The sequence below is a fragment of the Quercus suber genome, unplaced genomic scaffold, assembly GCF_002906115.3.
Source record: "Quercus suber isolate HL8 unplaced genomic scaffold, Cork oak 2.0 scaffold_315, whole genome shotgun sequence".
Taxonomy (NCBI): Eukaryota; Viridiplantae; Streptophyta; class Magnoliopsida; order Fagales; family Fagaceae; genus Quercus; species Quercus suber.
Genome location: NW_027069770.1, coordinates 100,362 through 118,351, shown reverse-complemented (window position 1 = coordinate 118,351; position 17,990 = coordinate 100,362). Strand labels below are relative to the sequence as shown.

General features: G+C 36.2%; 2 protein-coding genes across 2 annotated transcripts; both read right to left on the bottom strand.

The window, feature by feature from the left end:
• Window positions 1–3,695: 3,695 nt before the first annotated feature.
• On the bottom strand, window positions 3,696–5,197 carry LOC111999623 (lysine-rich arabinogalactan protein 19). The gene is made up of 2 exons (XM_024031754.2): window positions 4,341–5,197; window positions 3,696–3,997 (listed from the first exon to the last, which is right to left on the bottom strand). The coding sequence occupies exons 1-2, from the start codon at window positions 5,127–5,129 to the stop codon at window positions 3,893–3,895; spliced, it is 894 nt and encodes a 297-aa protein (XP_023887522.1). The 5' UTR covers window positions 5,130–5,197; the 3' UTR covers window positions 3,696–3,892.
• Window positions 5,198–6,637: 1,440 nt separating this feature from the next.
• Window positions 6,638–14,002, bottom strand: LOC111999621 (tRNA(adenine(34)) deaminase, chloroplastic). The gene is made up of 4 exons (XM_065782776.1): window positions 9,879–14,002; window positions 9,706–9,793; window positions 8,393–8,520; window positions 6,638–7,135 (listed from the first exon to the last, which is right to left on the bottom strand). Exons 1-4 carry the CDS (start codon window positions 13,658–13,660, stop codon window positions 6,862–6,864), a joined length of 4,272 nt encoding a protein of 1,423 aa, XP_065638848.1. The 5' UTR covers window positions 13,661–14,002; the 3' UTR covers window positions 6,638–6,861.
• Window positions 14,003–17,990: the final 3,988 nt, after the last annotated feature.

The following is a 17,990-nucleotide window of genomic DNA, read 5'->3' as shown; positions in this document are numbered from 1 at the left end:
GAATAAATTGGTTAGTTGGTTGCTCAGGTGTGGAACTTCCTTGTATAGCTTTGATGCACTCTAAGAAAATGAGTATAATGCATTTTCAATTTCTAAATGGTTTCAATATATATATATAAATTTTTTGGTTTGGGATATTTGGGTTACTGACGAATGTCTTTAATATAAAGCATATAGAACAACCTTATGTTTCTGGTGTATATTGAAGTTCAAGCAAAAAAATAGAGTTTGCTTTAAAAAAAAAAAAAAAAAAGTATAGCTGCATTGTATGCTGCTATGCTTTAAAACCAAGCAACGTGCATTTTTTGATAGTTTGTTTTATTTTTCCTTTCTTAAACGTGTCTTCTCACACCTGCATGTCCTCCGTGCAGAATGCAAATATTGACATAAAACTTCCAAGAAGAAGTTTGCTTGTACAATTTACTTGTGATGTGTGTGGTGAAAGAACAGAGAGGCTCATAAATCGATTAGCCTATGAGCGCGGCCTTATTTACATACAGGTACTTAGTTGGTTTCCTTTTCATTGCCACATAATGAAAGTCATGTAATTTAATAAAAATATAATTATAAATTTATACCAATTTTATTTTTTTATTATTTTTTCTTCTCAGTAAAATACAAATAAAAATTTTAAAAAGAAAAAAAAAAATTATCTTCCTACTTTTCTATCGACCTTCAATTTTCTTTTACTTTCCACGCCTCTTCGGTATTTCATTTTTCCATTCCTCCCCACTTAAAAGCTTCACGCTTTATTTCACTCGTCCCTCTCCTCACTCTTCCGCCGCCCCTCACTCCCTCGGTGTTACCCCAGTTTTTCACTTATTTGGTTTTATAGTTTAGGCTTGAAAAGTCCGACCGGAAAAAAATCCTGAAAAATAAAAATAGACAGCACGATGACGGTAACACCAACAACAACTAGTTCTGGGTCTGGATGTGGAAGTGGGTGTCGTCTCTTTCTACCTTCGACGTATCCTAGTCTGACACAAAACCGAACTTACAATTACAAACCCATAAATAATAATAATAATAATAATATCCATGTTTTTGGCTCCATTACATTCTCCCAAACCCCCAAGCCCAAATTAGGCAGCCGCTGCCGCCGCCGCCTATTGGCGGTTTCTCAATTCGTGGAAGATAGTTCTCAATCCGAAGAACCCAACACCACGGTATGCAATCTCACATTCCAACTTTTTTTTTTTAATAAGATTCTATTTCATAACTCAAAAATAATACTGCACTTTTCTCCTTTCCTTATTGACTATTGTAAAGACGAAAGAGGAAAATTTTTGTTCTTGTTACGTACACACATGACATGACACATACTTTTCTTTGGATTTTTTTTTTTTTTTTAAAAGAATAAATTGGTTAGTAGGTTGCTCAGGTGTGGAACTTCCTTGTATAGCTTTGATGCACTCTAAGAAAATGAGTATAAGGCATTTTCAATTTCTAAATGGTTTCAATATATATATATATATATATACTTTTTTTGGTTTGGGATATTTGGGTTACTGATGAATGGCTTTAATATAAAGCAAATAGAACAACCTTCTGTTTCTGGTGTATATTGAAGTTCAAGCAAAAAAATAGAGTGAAAATTGGAATGCTTTGACTATCATTCTTTATTATGACTCAAGCTCCACTTTCAAAAAAATGTATTTCCTAATGTTTTCATTTGCAGAAAGTTGCCATTTTGTTATTTTGCTCACTTGTTTGGTTCCATCTATGAAAAGTTTCCCCATTCCAAAAATTTCCTCCACCTCTCTCTCTCTCATAATCTTTTCTTTCACACTTATGAGTGAGGAGGTCCCATTTGAGGTACAACTCATTGCAGATATTAAAAAAAAAGTATAGCTGCATTGTATGCTGCTATGCTTTAAAACCAAGCAACGTGCATTTTTTGATAGTTTGTTTTATTTTTCCTTTCTTAAACGTGTCTTCTCACACCTGCATGTCCTCCGTGCAGGATGCAAAGATTGACATAAAACTTCCAAGAAGAAGTTTGCTTGTACAATTTACTTGTGATGTGTGTGGTGAAAGAACAGAGAGGCTCATAAATCGATTAGCCTATGAGCGCGGCCTTGTTTACATACAGGTACTTAGTTGGTTTCCTTTTCATTGCCGCATAATGAAAGTCATGTGGGATCTTTCTTGATGATGAATGGTTGTTTATTCCCTTCAACTGTTTTTTCAAGACTGTTTTATTATTCTGCTACTTGCTATTCTAATAACTTGCAACATGAAATGATGAAAGTAGGATCAAGATTAAAAAAAAAAAAAAAAAATGATAGCTCTTATTGTTGGGTAAGGTGTCAAATATGACTTTGAGTAAAAAGTCATTTATACTTATCTTCAGGTTGGCAGCTGCCAAAATTAATGACTTAAGTTAGAAGACAGAGAATGCACCAAAGCAATATCAACCACTGGGTAGAGAGATGCAGTTTTCATCATCTTATTTAATATAAAGTTTTTCACTAATATTTAGGGACCATTTGTCTCTTTGAATCTTATATCTTCTGAAAACCAACTTGAATATCCATAAGATGAAGTCTTGCCAGGCTTCAATCTAGCATCAAGATATAAATGGAATCTATAAGAGAAACTTAGAAAAGATTTCTTGGAAGAGATTGCAATGATTTTTATGTTCTTCTTTATCTTTGACTTGGGTCGGGCCATTTCTATAATACAAGTAGCTGAGATGGCACTTTGGAATTATTTTCCACTTGCAAAATGGAATAGTCCTTCAAAAAAATTTCTTTACTTAAGAAAAATAAAACCAATGCATAAACATTTTATGAAAGCCCCGAATTTTAAGGTTATTATGTTCATGCAGACCAACTGGTTGTGCTTCCATCAGTGTGCAGGTTGTCTCCGTCATCACAAATTAGTTGACAACCTTGGCCTCTTGGTTGAGTATGACTTACGGGAGGAAATCAATCCGGACTCAAATATTGATCAAGTTTGATATGTGCCAATCAACTTGTTATGTTATTCTGAGTTAGAAGACAGAGTATGCACCAAAGCAATATCAACCACTGGGTAGAGAGATGCAGTTTTTAACTTCTTATATAATATATAGTTTTTCAGTAATATTTAGGGACCATTTGTTTCATTGAATCTTATAGCTTATGAAAACCAACTTGAATATCCATAAGATTAATTCTTGCCGGGCTTCAATCTAGCATCAAGATACAAATGGAATCTAAAAGAGAAACTTAGAAAAGAATTCTTGGAAGAGATTGCAATGATTTTTATGTTCTTCTTGATCTTTGACTTAGGTCAGGCCATTTCTATAATACAAGTAGCTGAGATGGCACCATGGAATTCTTTTCCATTTGCAATTGGAATAGTCCATCAAAAAAATTTCCTTACTTATGAAAAATAAAACCAATGCATAAACATTTTATGAAAACCCTGAATTTGAAGGTTTTTATGTTTATGCGGACCAACTGGTTGTGCTTTAATCAGGGCGCAGGTTGTCTCTGTCATCACAAATTAGTTGACAACCGTGGCCTCATGGTTGAGTATGACTTATTGGAGGAAATCAATCCGGACTCAAATACTGATCAAGTTTGATATGTGCCAATCTACTTGTTATGTTATTCTAAGTTTCCTTTTGGATATTTCCATGTTTGTTGTCGTAATAAAAAAATCTGTCTTCATTCAGCAACAAAATTTAAAATATATATACATATATATAAACAAAACTCAAAATTTGTCTTCATTAAACATTAACCATTCAAAAATTTGAACTACAAAACCTTGATTTGGCTCAGTCTCCTTATTATTCACTCCTGTCTAAGCAATCTTTGAATTGATCTTGTGTTATACGTATGAAATAATCATCTCTTTTCAGTATAACAGCAAATCAGTGGTTCATCATCATATAAGATTTCTAGGAATTATATCCTGTAAGAGCCAGCAGAATGGCAACAGCTAATCCTGTAGTCATCCACCTTCCAGACCTTCCTACCTGCTGATGTAGTGCGTGTCCTCCATTCTGTGAGTTGAGAAAGAAAGGAATAGTCAATAAAAATATTTGGAAATTGTTAAAGCTGATATATTGATGTAACAATGAATGTGATTGGTGTCACATAAATAACACAATAAATAAATTTCTGAATTATTTTTTGCTTTGTAAAAAGTTGATATATTAGTTTGTGAGGTTTATGTAGTCAAATTTGTAACGGTAGCATCAGTCAAAACATTTTTTTCATGTGAGAAGTAAAATCATCCATATCAAGCCACCCCATATATTTGAAATTTATTTAACATATATAAAATAGTTTCTCAGCGATTTAGGAAAATTAATAGTAATGGCAATCCGACTGATTAAAAGTTACCGCATTTGGTGATGGTGCTGGAGTTGTTTCCTCTGTGTCTACCAATGTAGGAGGTGCTGGGGGGCTGGTTACATTAGCTGCTGGTGCTGGTGCTGGTGCATGATGATGCTTGTGCTTGTGCCTGTGCCTTCTTTTCTTCTTGTGTTTGGTGGGCGCTGGAGCAGATGAGGGCACCAAGACTGGTGCTGGAACGGGCGTAACTGGTACAGGTGCTGGTGCTGGTGTTGGTGGTGCCTTCAGTGGTGCTGGTACAGGTGCTGCTGTAGGTGGTGGTGGTGCCGGAGCTGGTACTGGTGTCTGCTTTGCAGGGGCTGGCACTGGTGGTGCTTGGGCTGGTGTGGGAGAGATTTTTGGTGGTGGTAAAGCTGGTGGTAGAGATGGTGGCAATACCGGTGGCTGTGTTGGAGTTGAGACAGGTGGACTTTGTGGTGGTGGAATTTTAGGGGGTGGGACGGTTGGGCTTATTGTTGGGGCTACTTTAGGAGATGGGGATGATTTTGGAGATGTGGTAGGTGGGGGGGTTGCTGCAGATGGGGTGGTAGCAGCAGGTGGTGTTGCAGTTGGCAATGTAGATGGTGCAGATGGTGTTGTAGGCGGTGTCGCAACTGGCAAATTGGATGGGGCTGCTGGTGTGGTAGTAGGAGGCGGTGTTGCGGTTGGCAGAGTAGATGGTGCAGCTGGTGTTGTGGTTGGCAAGGTAGAAGGCGTGGCCACTTGTCCTTGAGCATTGGCAAGGAATTGTGTAAAACTAAGACCAACTAAAAAGAAAGCCCACAACATTGTAGCCATTTCTGTGGAGATGAGAATTGGTAGGAAATATTTGTTGCTTTTATATTTAATCAAGGAGGGGGTAATACAGTTCTAGGGAGTGAAATACAGGTTGGGTGTAATGTTGGAGGGAGAGATGTAGTCTTCATGCGATTGCTACGTCCCTTCTAATGATTTGCCAAACAAGGTTGTTAATTTTAACTTTAGACCCTCTCACAGCTTATTAGTGGGCCCATGTTAGAGGGCCTTTAAAGGCTGAACTTACTGCCCCCAGCTTCATATTCACGTTATATGGGGGAAAGCTCACTAAAAATTGTGTTGTTGAGTTCAGATGGTAAAATCGTTTGTTTTATTTATTTATTTATTTTGGTCATCTTATGATTGTAGTTTCCAAGTTGTCAATTTTCAGTATCACATTGGGGGAATTGGGGCCTGCCCCATATTTTGTCAGTCCTCCAACAATTTTTTTTTTTAATAAAAAAAAAAAGAAAAAAAGAGAAGATTACAGTTTACTCATTTGATGACTTGCAGGAGCAAAGGAGGTATAGATTTTCTTGCCTTTTAATCGTTGTGGAAAATCTTGAACTGGTGTTTACTAACCATCCTAGCCTCTTAAGCTATTTAAAATTTATTTAAAAAAACAAAAAAGAAAAAAGGTTCATGGAAATTATTAGTATTATTTTTGTCACCTATTAGAACACAAAATTCACATGGCGTATTTGGGAAAGGGAAGAACACGGAGCGGAGTGAATTAAGGGACATCACATCCATTTAATAAGTGCCAACAAAATCTTACCAGACGCTTTATTATGTGTATATGTATAATCATTTATCACCATATTGATCCGGACATCTAACCTAGACGTGGGTAATTAGTTCCCATCAGATTTGAATTTGATGACGAAAGCAAGGCTTCAGCTTCAGGATTTCCTATTGGGGGAAGAACCTTCCCCTCCATCCCCCTTGTTTTTTGGAAGATAGAAATGCCATGGTCCATTTATCAAATTAAGCTACACAATCATGGTGTCAATTTGGGTACCTTGCAATTTCAGGTAGTTTATTTGTAGCGTTTATCAAAAGATCTAATTTTTGGAATTTCATGTTAAATGTATGAAAAAAAACTAAAAGCTAATTTATTTTTAGATTATTTACATCCCAAAAAAAAAAAAAAAAAACACTCAGACAAAAAGCAAAAAGTGAATAATTTTTGCCTTTTACCAAACACTCCCGATACTGGAATCTCAGATCTTTTGTAAAGAGAGAAATTAGGCTACAAAGTTATGCCTGGATCTTGCAAAATTCATCTTTGCAGTAAGCAAGCAGTCATTTTCCGCATTACCAACACAGAAAAAGATATGAAAAAGAAATGCTTGTACATCTAGAAATTACACCTCATGTTTATGTCGTAAACCCCACAGGTAGTTAGTTTTACTCTATAATTTTCTGTTTCTGACCAATATCACTCTTAGGAACTCTTAAACACTGCCACTATGCTGGCCAATTATGTGTCAAAGGAACACAAGACATAATTTTGGGGGGCCACATTTCATTTCTTTCTTCCAATTCTATCAATGACCCCAACTCTTGCTCTTTAACTTTTTAAGTTGTCAAGCCGTTCAACATCAGATAATACAATTTGCAGTCTAGGGATTCCATCAACCCTCAACAATATCAACTTTATTTGATTTGAGGGGCAGCCATCTCTTGCAACAAAGTTTTTACAGCTCTAAAAACAAAGGGTTCAGTAATCATATTACAAACAGAAAACTTGGAAGATATCATGCATCTTTGTAAGAAATTTTGATGGATGGTGCGATACGGGAAGGGATGCAGGTGGAGGAGGTGGGTCTTCTTTCCTTTCTTTATTCCTTCTCCTCAGCTGGAAAAATTGCTGCATTGCATCTGCACACTCAGATGCCAACACCCCTCGGCGAATTGTCATTTTTGGGTGGAATGGGTGCACAGGAGCAGCTGGCTTATTTGGCAATTCCATGCCATTTCCACTTTCTTCACCACCTGGAAAAAGCCTGCAAAAAACTAGTTACATGTCAGAACTTTCTTCCTTATAGCTCCTGGTCCATCAAAATTATGCTCTTTGTCCATCAACTCTATATTCTATACAATATTGTCATGTTAACTAGTAAAGTAACCAGTTGTATGGCTTCCATTCTATTCTGGTTCCCGCAGCCCATTCTAGCAAGAACATTTAGTTCTAGTCTCAAGCAACAAGAAGCAGCTATCCATATATTATCAGCCTCATTTGCGATATGTTTCAAAACATTCTACCCATCGAAGCTCAACCCTTTCTCTCTTATTTCCAAAGGCAAAGCCGAAAGAAAGAAAGAAAGAAAGGAATTAAATATATATATATATATATATATATATATATTTACATGAATGATGTGCATAAGGTTTGCTTATGCGAAATGCCTTCTGTGCCTACCAATATAAAAGTTATAATAAAACATGACTAAAAATCCTTATTGAAGATATGGCAAGTTTATCCTAGTTATAAATACAATTGTTTAGTGATTACTGATTAGCCAGAAGAAGTGAGGATCCAGGTCATACTCAGTTTTAATATGATACTGCACATTCCAGTTGTGAACCAAATGAGCAGGATAGAAGAAAATGTTCTCTGCAAGTGCTGTGCATATGCTGTTGTCTATACAACTCAAATAAAGATATAAGAAATTCTTTGATTTCTTTTCTTGTAATCTGCAGCACCCCTCCCCCCCCCCCCCCCCCCCAAACAAACCCCAAAAGGATTAAAAAAAAAAATCATCAAATCAGTTATTGACCTATCATTTTTGAATGGTGGTGTAACGTCTTTTCATTTGGTCTTCATATCCTGGGAAAATCCTTGGCTTCTTTAATTCATTTGCTATATTGAGAACTGCGCAGAGTGACTAGCCTCTGATTTGAAACTAGAGGACTATTAGGTATAACAAACAAAATGTTTGATGAATGTAGAGTATATAAGTCTTGTAATTCATAGGTGTTATAGCATAAGCATAAGGGAAACTATTTGTGAAGAACTGCTTTACTTCAATTTATCATGCTACTATCTTTTATCCACGCCCTTTATATGAAATCAGAAACTCTGAGTTGATTCAGAATTCAGTGGTCCAGATAAACTGACTGGAGAAAAGTCATTTGATTCAAACTGTTAGAAGTTTCCATTAGAATTTTATTACATGAGATTACAAAATCCATAGGCTGACTGGTTTAAACATCATTTAAACAAGGGAGAAAAAAGCAGGCACAGCATGTAAATTCCGTACCTAATCCAGCTGCCATCAGCTCCAAGAAGTTTATTGGGAGTTCCCCATACGAGAGTGTTGATTCTTGCTTGGAGTATTGCACCAGCACACATGGGACATGGTTCAAGCGTTACATAGAGTGTTGTCCCCTGACAGTGGAAAACATTAATTAGCTGAAGCTAGGTGTCATAAAATAGATATTAAGTGTTTGAAACTAAGTAAGAGCTAAGCGTTATAACTAAAACTAAATAATTGATTTTAAGTGTTATAAAGAGACTCAATTCTACACAAGCCCCTGTATGGTTTATATCACCGTGGAATGGTGGATTTCGACAGTTGAGTAACCAAAGTATTAGAGACTGAACAGTATAATGACCAATATAAATTTCTTTTTCTTAATCTTTTTTTTTTTTTTCTTTTTTATTTGGTGGTGTTGGTAAACAAGTATAGTCATCATGATATTAATTTATAGCCACACTCCACTTCATAATGCAGGATAGTATCTGAATTCACATTGCTATGGGCATACTTTTCAATTCAAGGTTACTAGATAACCTATGGAATGCACTTTGGTATTGACACATGATCATCCTTAAAAATTTAGAATGGAGTAATCACAAACAAATATGGAATCATTGTTGACAGTAAACAACTTATTGATACAGTTATTAAGAAGACACAATCACTAATTATGACTCTTTTCTTTTTCTTCTTTCATTTTATTTTATTTATTAAAAATAAGACTACCAATCATGTTTACTAATAACCAATTGTCATAGCTTAAAATCAATTCTCACCAATACTTCAAGCAATCAGTGATGTCCAATTTCTTACTTACGTTCACATTCTATATATTTACCATTCAGAAAATTTCAGATGTGAGTTTAATGCAAAAATCTATACTTTATTTTCTTTGTTATCATTATTATTATTTTTTTTTTTTAATTTTGTCTTTTTTTATGCAAGTATGAAGAAAGTGTAATGCAAATTTCCTAGGAATTGTATGGTTTAGCACAGCTAGGAACACCATTTTATTCATATTGCTCCGCAGTATCAAGAAGTTAAATATGCCATTCAAGTTTTTCAGTGAGCAAGTAGTGACTAATTCCAAGTGCTTGGTTCTATCCACAAGAGAGCTGGATAAGGCATACATGGTAATCAGTCATTTGGTATCAGTTAAAACTCAATAAAGATGATGCTGAAACATACCATTGTTGCAAACTGCAATGGTTTAAATCTTCAGTAAATTAGCATCTCATTTTATACAAATTAAGATGAGATTTAACATTTTAGATGAAAAAATTTAAAAGTAGATTCTAAACATAGGAAATTACTGAAAGCCTCCAAGTCCGAAGCAAGTTTGAAGCCTCCCGTATGCACATCATTTCTGCATGGGCAGTGGAGTCCCGTAACTCTTCTACTCTGAAATACGTATCTCCGTATAAATACCCCCACATAAAAAAAGCAACCAACCAAACAATATATTTCAGAAACTCATAAAACTTACAAGTTGCATCCACGAGCAATAATCTTCCCATGCTGCACAAGCACAGCCCCAACTGGCACCTCCCAAGAATCAGCAGCCTTCTTGGCTTCCAACAGTGCCTCCTTCATAAAGATTTCATCAATTCTCCGCTGCTCACTTTCTAGTTTATATGCTTCTTCCCATTCATCAAATCTATCTCTTGGGACTTGCTTGTTCCGCTGAAGCTTCCTTTGTTGCAATTCCCCATCCTTTCCCTCAGTATCTGAGATTTCAGTCAATCTCACACTAACAGGTTCCTCTACCTGCTCCATTGAGCCATATTCAGATGCAGCCGTTTCACTGGTCTTTGAAATTTTATCTACAATGGCAGATCTTCTTATGCCCCCAGTAGGTGATGGTATTAATGGTCCTGCTACTTCCATGCCAGAAGGGGCACCATGAAAACCCTTTGCATCTTCATTCACATTTTCCTCTCCAGAAGCTAAGGAAAATCCTTTTGACGCTGACCCACTTTCTGATGTACCTAAAGAAGATGATGTATCTCCTTCAAGATAACTTATTTTATGCTTTGATCTCATTGTGCCAGAAGCTTCTCCTTGACTTTGAAGAGAAGTTTTACCGCGCAGTTGCTGATCAGAAGACATTACTTCTGCAGGCATGCTTCTTTTTTCCTTCTGTACATTGTCTCGATCATTTTCTTCATGCTCACGGCCAGAAAACAATGTCTCACTACTAGCGGACTTGTTTGACAAACTCCTTCTATCTGACCTTGTGACAGAATGCGGGGATTCAGAATGTGATACCCACCTTAGTCGAATTACATCTGCAATGATACCCCACAAGGACCTGCCAGATCTCTTCACAATGGCATTCCCAGTTGTTGTAGTGTCCTCTGATCCTTCTGTCTGGGGGGTCTTCTGAATAGATGAGTCTGTTACATCCCATATTTCATCAGAAGGACCCTTTGTTCCGGAACCCCCAGATGGATGCCTTGACTTGCGCTCTCTCAACTGAGAGTCTCCAGAACCAAATTGACTTGAACTCTTTTGCCTGTACTTCTCGCCAGATACCAACTTCATCTCAGAATCTTTCTTCTCCTTCTGGATTTCTGAAGTCAAAACCTCTTGCCTTACATTCTCTACAAACTCACCAACATAACGTGTGGATGATTTCTCTAAACGTTCAGCTGAACCCAGAGCATCCCCATAACACTCACCGCTTCCATCTCTGCCATATGGTTCGTGGTGCAAAGCTAAAATTCTGCCTCCGGAACGTGTATAATGGTCACTAGAGCCTCTTTCTGAAGCTTCCCCTGAAGCCGCTTGGGTTTCATTCCCACCAGTCATCTCAACATGCAGTGAACCTCTAGATATCAATTGAGAAGGTGGAGGCATTACCATTGCCTGTGAGGTTCTATTATCTGCCTCCTCCACATCAATCTGTGGTACTTGACCCTGGGAAACCAAATTCACTGATGCTTGGGAATTAGAGGCCTCTTCTGACGTTTCTTCATGAAAAGCCAAAGGTTTAGTAGGTCTTTGAGCCTCTTCTATTGATATAATTTGCAAGACCGTTTCATCAGTTTGATTATACCTTTCTCTTGTTTCCCCAACTGGTGTTGCAAGTGAGGTCAAATTACTGTTTTGATTAATTCTCCTTTCAGAAGTTCTTCGATCTGTAACAGTTTCTACATCACTGGCATGAACCACTGACATGACACTGACATCTTCGTATCCTTTTCTGGATTGAATTCTCTGAGGAGCTTTTTGATCTATTTTGGGACATAACTGTTTTGCTTCTGGACTTGATATGGAAACCAAGCCTGATTTTTTTTTCTTATTGTTCAATCTAGTTTCCTGCCACATAATGGAGGCCTTGCCAATATTACTGTCATGGAATTCTGACATTTCAGTGACACGCTGGGGTTTTCTTTCTGAGTCAATCTGTTCACTGATCCATTCACCAGTTTGGCAGGGCTGCTCCATCTGCTGAGCTGAACTCAGTACCAAAGTTGTATTTTCTTCCTGTTTTTTCATTCTAGTATCAGATTCCCTCTGCCAATCAGAAGTCCTTCCAGTATTTACATCTTGCATTTCTGACATTTCAGTGACTTGATGGGAGTTTTTTTTTAGCTTGTCATTTCCAGTGATAAGGCCTACTGTTTTGTAATGTTCATCTCTGGTTTCATGCACCAAATTTGCAGCTATCACTATGTTCCCTTCCCTAACACTGGATCCTTTTTGTAAGGAAGTTGCCTCAATATCACTGGCAGGGAACTCACGTAGTTCTGTAATTTCCTGGTATTTTCGTCCAGATTTGGATACTCCAATGACTTGATTCCCTATTTGACCATATTGCTTTCTTGTTCCTTTATTCAGATTCATTGCCGATTTTGAATTCTCTTCTTCCTCCTTGATTTGGCTATGGGAACTAGATGACTTTCCATAATCACTTTCATGGGAGCTTGACGCTTGCGCATTCATTTGTGAGGATTCTTTCCTAGACTGTGTTTCTTCAACCATTATTTCAGTAAGCTTTTTCTCTGACTTTTTCCTCCAATCCCACTCAACACCATTCCTCACTGCAGCATTTCTTTGTTCTGAGATTCCCCCCTGTCCCTCTGCATCATCCTTTTGCCTCTTGTACTCTGCTTCCATGTTCCCCTCAGATCTATCCTTATCACTCTTTCCTGAGTCCGTATACCCACTTGACAACTTTTCCACAAATTGCCCCTGATTTTCCTGAACTTCCATATCACTCTCATGATCCCCAGAAGATAAAACTGAGTAATAAGATGAACAACTAGAACCCCCTTTTCTTCCTTTACGATTGTCACTCCTTAAAAACGTTTCCCTTTCCTCATTCTGACAACAATCCTCGTCCCTCGACTCAAGTATGACTGGCTCTAAGTTATGCTTTGAATAACTCTCTTGTGAAGCTGACTCGACATTTTTTTTCTTCCCTCTATAACTTTCATTACCATAGCTCCCTCTCTTCTCCTCCTCCACTCTCCTAGATGAAGTCACCTTTCTATCTCCACCACTAATACTCCCTCCCTTATCCACCACCACTCTCTTAGAAGATGAAGTCACATTTCTCTCTCCAGCACAATTTCTCCCTCCTTTATCCTCAATCACTCTCTTAGATAAACTCACCTTTCTCCCTCTAACATCAAAGTTCCCTCCCTGCTCAACATCCACTCTCTTAGATGAACTCAATTTTCTCTCACCACCACCGAAACTCCCTCTCTTGTTCACTTCCACACTCTCAAAAGAAAACCCACTTCTCACTCTACCACCAAAACATTCCTCATTCACTTGCTCACTCAACAAGCTCAAAACTGCTTCTGCATCATCGAAACAATCTGAATTTTCACTCTCCTCTGAAACCATACAAGTACATCTCTCATTTCTTCGTCTTCTTCTTCTTCTTCTACGCCTATTGCTCACACTAGTCTCCTTGAGAGAGCAAGAAACCTCATAACAACCCCGGTCCAAATGCTGGACTGGAAGCCTGTTATAGTAGCGGTTTCCACTTCCCAAGATCAGCCTTCTAGAAGCTGAGCATTGAAGCAGGGTGGACTGCCTCAACCCATATAAAAATGTAGGGCTTGTGGGCACCCTATGACTGTGAGTCGAAAATGTACAGCAAGAACAACAAGCACAAGCACAACAAGATGATGATGATGATGATATTTGAAATGGGGTTCTATCAAATCTTTCATTGAAGAAGTAGGAGTAATCATTAAAGGAAAAGGAAAGAGGGCCTTTGCTTCTAAGTGAATATATATAGGTGTTGTGCATATCTATATAGCTAATATTATCTATAACAAAAGGGACAGGGAGAGAGAGGGCAGCTTACCTTGATGTGAGAAGTGGGTTATGGAGGGTTTGGATGGTTGATGGAGCTGAACTTGAGAGTGAAACCATGTGGGTCTGTGTCTCGAATGTTGTAGATCAGATTTCTTAACTCAACTCAACTCACAGGTTATGTTGTCGAATGTCGAAGAAAATGAAATTATTCAAGTCCAATTGAATTGAAGGATAGCTGATCGCTCGCTACAGGTCGAGCGGCTCATGAGAATCGGTTCGGTTGGGTTGATTCGCTCGCTGCCTAAACTCGGCTATTCCATGTGAGTTGGCAAACATTAATTTTTTGAAAGAACAATGACACATTTCTTAAGAGTCCATTTTGGTATACGTGTTTAGATGATAATTTTTAGTTTTTTAGAAATAAATGATCTAAAAATTAATGTAAAAATGAAGGTTATGTTGTCGAATGTCGAAGAAAATGAAATTATTCAAGTCCAATTGAATTGAAGGATAGCTGATCGCTCGCTACAGGTCGAGCGGCTCATGAGAATCGGTTCGGTTGGGTTGATTCGCTCGCTGCCTAAACTCGGCTATTCCATGTGAGTTGGCAAACATTAATTTTTTGAAAGAACAATGACACATTTCTTAAGAGTCCATTTTGGTATACGTGTTTAGATGATAATTTTTAGTTTTTTAGAAATAAATGATCTAAAAATTAATGTAAAAATGTGTATAATGTTATTTAAAAATTAATAACACGTGTTTAAACAAGTCTACCAAATAACCCTTAACTGTTTTACATTATTTTTATAAATTGTTAATGCGGTAAATTCTTACGATTTTTTATTTAGGTCTATTATCAACATCACATTTTTACTTACTAATAATCATCCACCACATCGGCTGTTTGTAAAACAGTTTGTAACTTTAGTATCTCCCATTTTGAACATACTAATAATAATTTGCTACCTCAACATTTTGTGAAATTTTATGTAAAATTTCCAGTGTCTCTAAACTCCTTGTTTCTATTTTAGTAACTTTAATCTCACTTTTTTATTCCCTCAAAACTCGTCTTACATCATTCCTATTTAAATTTGGGATAAATCTAGATTCACAATTTCTTTTCTTTTTTTTTCACAAAATTGTTCACAATGATTGAGGTGACAAGTTGTAAATTATAGTAAAATAGTATAATTATGGATTCATATGAAAATTAATAACAATTTGACAACTCAACACTTATAAAATTTGTACGAAGTATAGCTATTAAATTTGGATAATTGTTATTTCAGTATTTGCACTTTTAATTGTATATATATATATAAGTGAAAAAATTTGACTTTTTGTTGACCACTTCTTATTATGCCATGTGTCTATATAAATTCATCCCACGTATACATTTAAAAACACCAATAATTGTGTCTTTTCATTTTGCCCATTAAGTTTCAGTATCTACTCACCGTTTTACATAAGAAGTATATATTAAAACAAAAAATTGTCATTGAGAAGAAAAGCATTGGTAAGGCGCAGAGATGAGAATGAGAAATATGAGAATAAAAGCATATGTAAGGCATTTAAAGAAATTGTCCAGTATTATTGTTGCTAATGTTTGTGTGGCTTGATTCTTGGATCTTTTCACTATTTAACAAAATAAAACTGGCTTACAAAAAAAATAAACTGTCCACAGGCTTCTTGTGATTCTTAAAAAAAAAATGAAAGAGAAGAAATTAAGAATAAGTTATCAAATGAATATGAACCCCTATTTATACCCAAAATAATATGACCCTTCAATAGGCATATTTTTATTCAATATGCACTTTTTCAGTCAATAGGCACATTTTCAATCAATAGGCACATTTTCATTTTAATAGGCACATTTTCAGTCAATAGGTACCTTTTTATTTAATAAGCACCTGTTCGATCAATAGACACTTTTCCGTTTAATAGGCACCTTTAATATATATCCAATTATGACCTTTCAATAGGCACTTTTTAGTATATCCAATTTAAAAGTTATGATCTTTCAATAGGTACCCTTTGGTATATATATTACAACCTATCTTGTATATACCTATATATACAACACAAACTAAACTAGAAACGCAACATTCTGTCTCTTATTCCTTCCCACAAAAAACTAATAAATAAATAATTTTTTTTTCTTCTATCTAACTAATAAAACTTTGTGCTATTTCTTTTAATATCATTTTCTTTTTTTATTTCATGAATTTTTGCTTACTACTCCAACTAAAAAATAATGGTTTTTTCTCCCCTAAAACTCATCCAATAGCTTTTCCCGTGCATCGCACAAGTTAGTGTCTAGTATATATATAAAGTCAAAGCTAAGAGAAAATTCAATTAGATTATAAAATTGAGCTCTAATTTTGTGCTACATGTCCTATCTAATTTTTTTAAAATTTTTTTGTCTAGTGAGTTATTTTAGTACAAAATATGAGAAGTCCAATATAAATGAGCAATAAAGCCCTACAACAAATGCGCCCCACCAAAGGCCCTAGTAAGGACAATATGTTTGCAATTTTCTTCAGAAATATTGGGATGTGTGTTGGAAATGATGTCACTTGCATGGTTCTAAATGTTTTAAACTCTATAGATACCGTATTTTGTCTACCCTCAATTTGCGTGCCAAACACCGAAATTTTCAAACATGTCAATTTTTCACTAGGGGACCACGGGAACATCTAGATTGACATGGTACATCCGTTTGGGCATCAAAGCACCCAAAGTGCCATTTTAGGTCAAAATGACCAAAATGCCCCTCATCAACTTGAGGTTGACCGAAAGTCAAAGATTGGTCAAATTCATCCCAAAATAACATTTTTCATGTTTATACATCAAACCTAAGCTACTTGGAGATTTTTGTCAACTTTGACCAAGTTTGATCGAGTTTGACTCCAGGTTAACTCCTTGGGCACCAAACCCTAATTTTGATCCATCCATTAGAATGGATTGGGGCTAGTACCATTGCGAAGGTTATTAAATTCCCTTTCCAATAAATATTCATGGGTTAAAATCAAAGTTAAAATGGTAGAGATATCCTAAAAATCGTACAGAGCACATCAACATACTTCTCGAAGCCATAACTTTTTATTCGATCATTGAAATTTCAATTTCTTTAGTGTTCTAGAAACTAGAAATCTAGAAATTTCCAGGGACATCAAGGTCAGCTCAATCGGAGTTCGAGAATGCCTTCAAATATGTGATTGAAGTTAGACGGGAAAAAGACAAAATTGCTAATATCAGCATACCCGACCCGGTGCACATAAAGTGGCCACTGGCCTCAAAAAGCATGTCAAACATCTATTTTATACCCCTAAAACCCCAAATTATATTTATAAAAAATATATATACTTTGGGAATTTTGGAGCACTATTCTAGGCAAATTTTCTCTCTAAATTCTCTCTCAAATAGATCCAAAAACTTTTGATTTCTCTCTTTTCTCAACAATTTAGAGGTAGTGTTCTTGAACTCTTTTTCCTCTCCTTAGTTTTAGGACCTTGGATTTGAGGTTTTAAGGGTGTGGGTGTAGATGTAGCTTTTTAGCTACTATCTATACCCATTGCTTTATCTTACTTTATAATATGCTTTATTGTTTTCCATGATGTATCTCTTGCTTTATCTTACTTCCTAGCATATTTTATAGCTTTTCTAGCATGTCTCCTTACTTTCTAACATATTTTATTACTTTGATGATGTTGGCCTAGCCTTCTTTGGCTAGGATATGCCTAAATACCATGTTTGCACTTAGATCTATATGCTTAAATGCTTTTTGACATGTTTATACTTAGATCTACATATTGATATGCTTTTTGACATGTTTATGCTTAGATATTATGTTCATGTGCTTTTTGTCATGTTTATGCTTAGATTTATATATATATATATATATATATACGTGTGTGTGTGTGTGTGTGTGTGTGTGTGTGTGTGTGTGTGTGTGTGTGTGTGTGTGTGTTATTTGCTCCTTGCCATGCTTATGCTTAGATCTACATGTTGGTTGCTATTCCTTGTGCTTTTATAGCCTTTTATCTGCTATTATGCCTTTTTCTTATGTTTTAGGCCTTAGATAGGGTGTAGATCTAGATCTTGTGTTCCCTACATCCATATGCCTAGGCGTACATCAAAGGGTTTGAATCATTTCCTTTATGCATGTGTTTGCTTGCTTACTTCTTTGCTTTAGATCCATGTTTTTTTGGCTAGATCTAGGTTCTTACTATGCTTTGTGCCTCAAGTCTAACACGATTCATAAAAGCAATGGTAGTTTCTGTCATCAAGTGCGGTGTATTTGTAGTCCAAGTATTGG

Bases quoted from the DNA above. Each gene is read 5' to 3' on its own strand.
- LOC111999621 (XM_065782776.1), bottom strand. From the start codon at position 13,660: ATGCACAACACCTATATATATTCACTTAGAAGCAAAGGCCCTCTTTCC. The intron at 9,794-9,878 runs GTAAGTTTTATG...TACGTATTTCAG, and splicing joins ATTGCTCGTGGATGCAACTT to AGTAGAAGAGTTACGGGACT. The intron at 8,521-9,705 runs GTAATTTCCTAT...TTCCACTGTCAG, and splicing joins TTCGGACTTGGAGGCTTTCA to GGGACAACACTCTATGTAAC.
- LOC111999623 (XM_024031754.2), bottom strand. From the start codon at position 5,129: ATGGCTACAATGTTGTGGGCTTTCTTTTTAGTTGGTCTTAGTTTTACA. The intron at 3,998-4,340 runs GTAACTTTTAAT...CTCAACTCACAG, and splicing joins CAGCACCATCACCAAATGCG to AATGGAGGACACGCACTACA.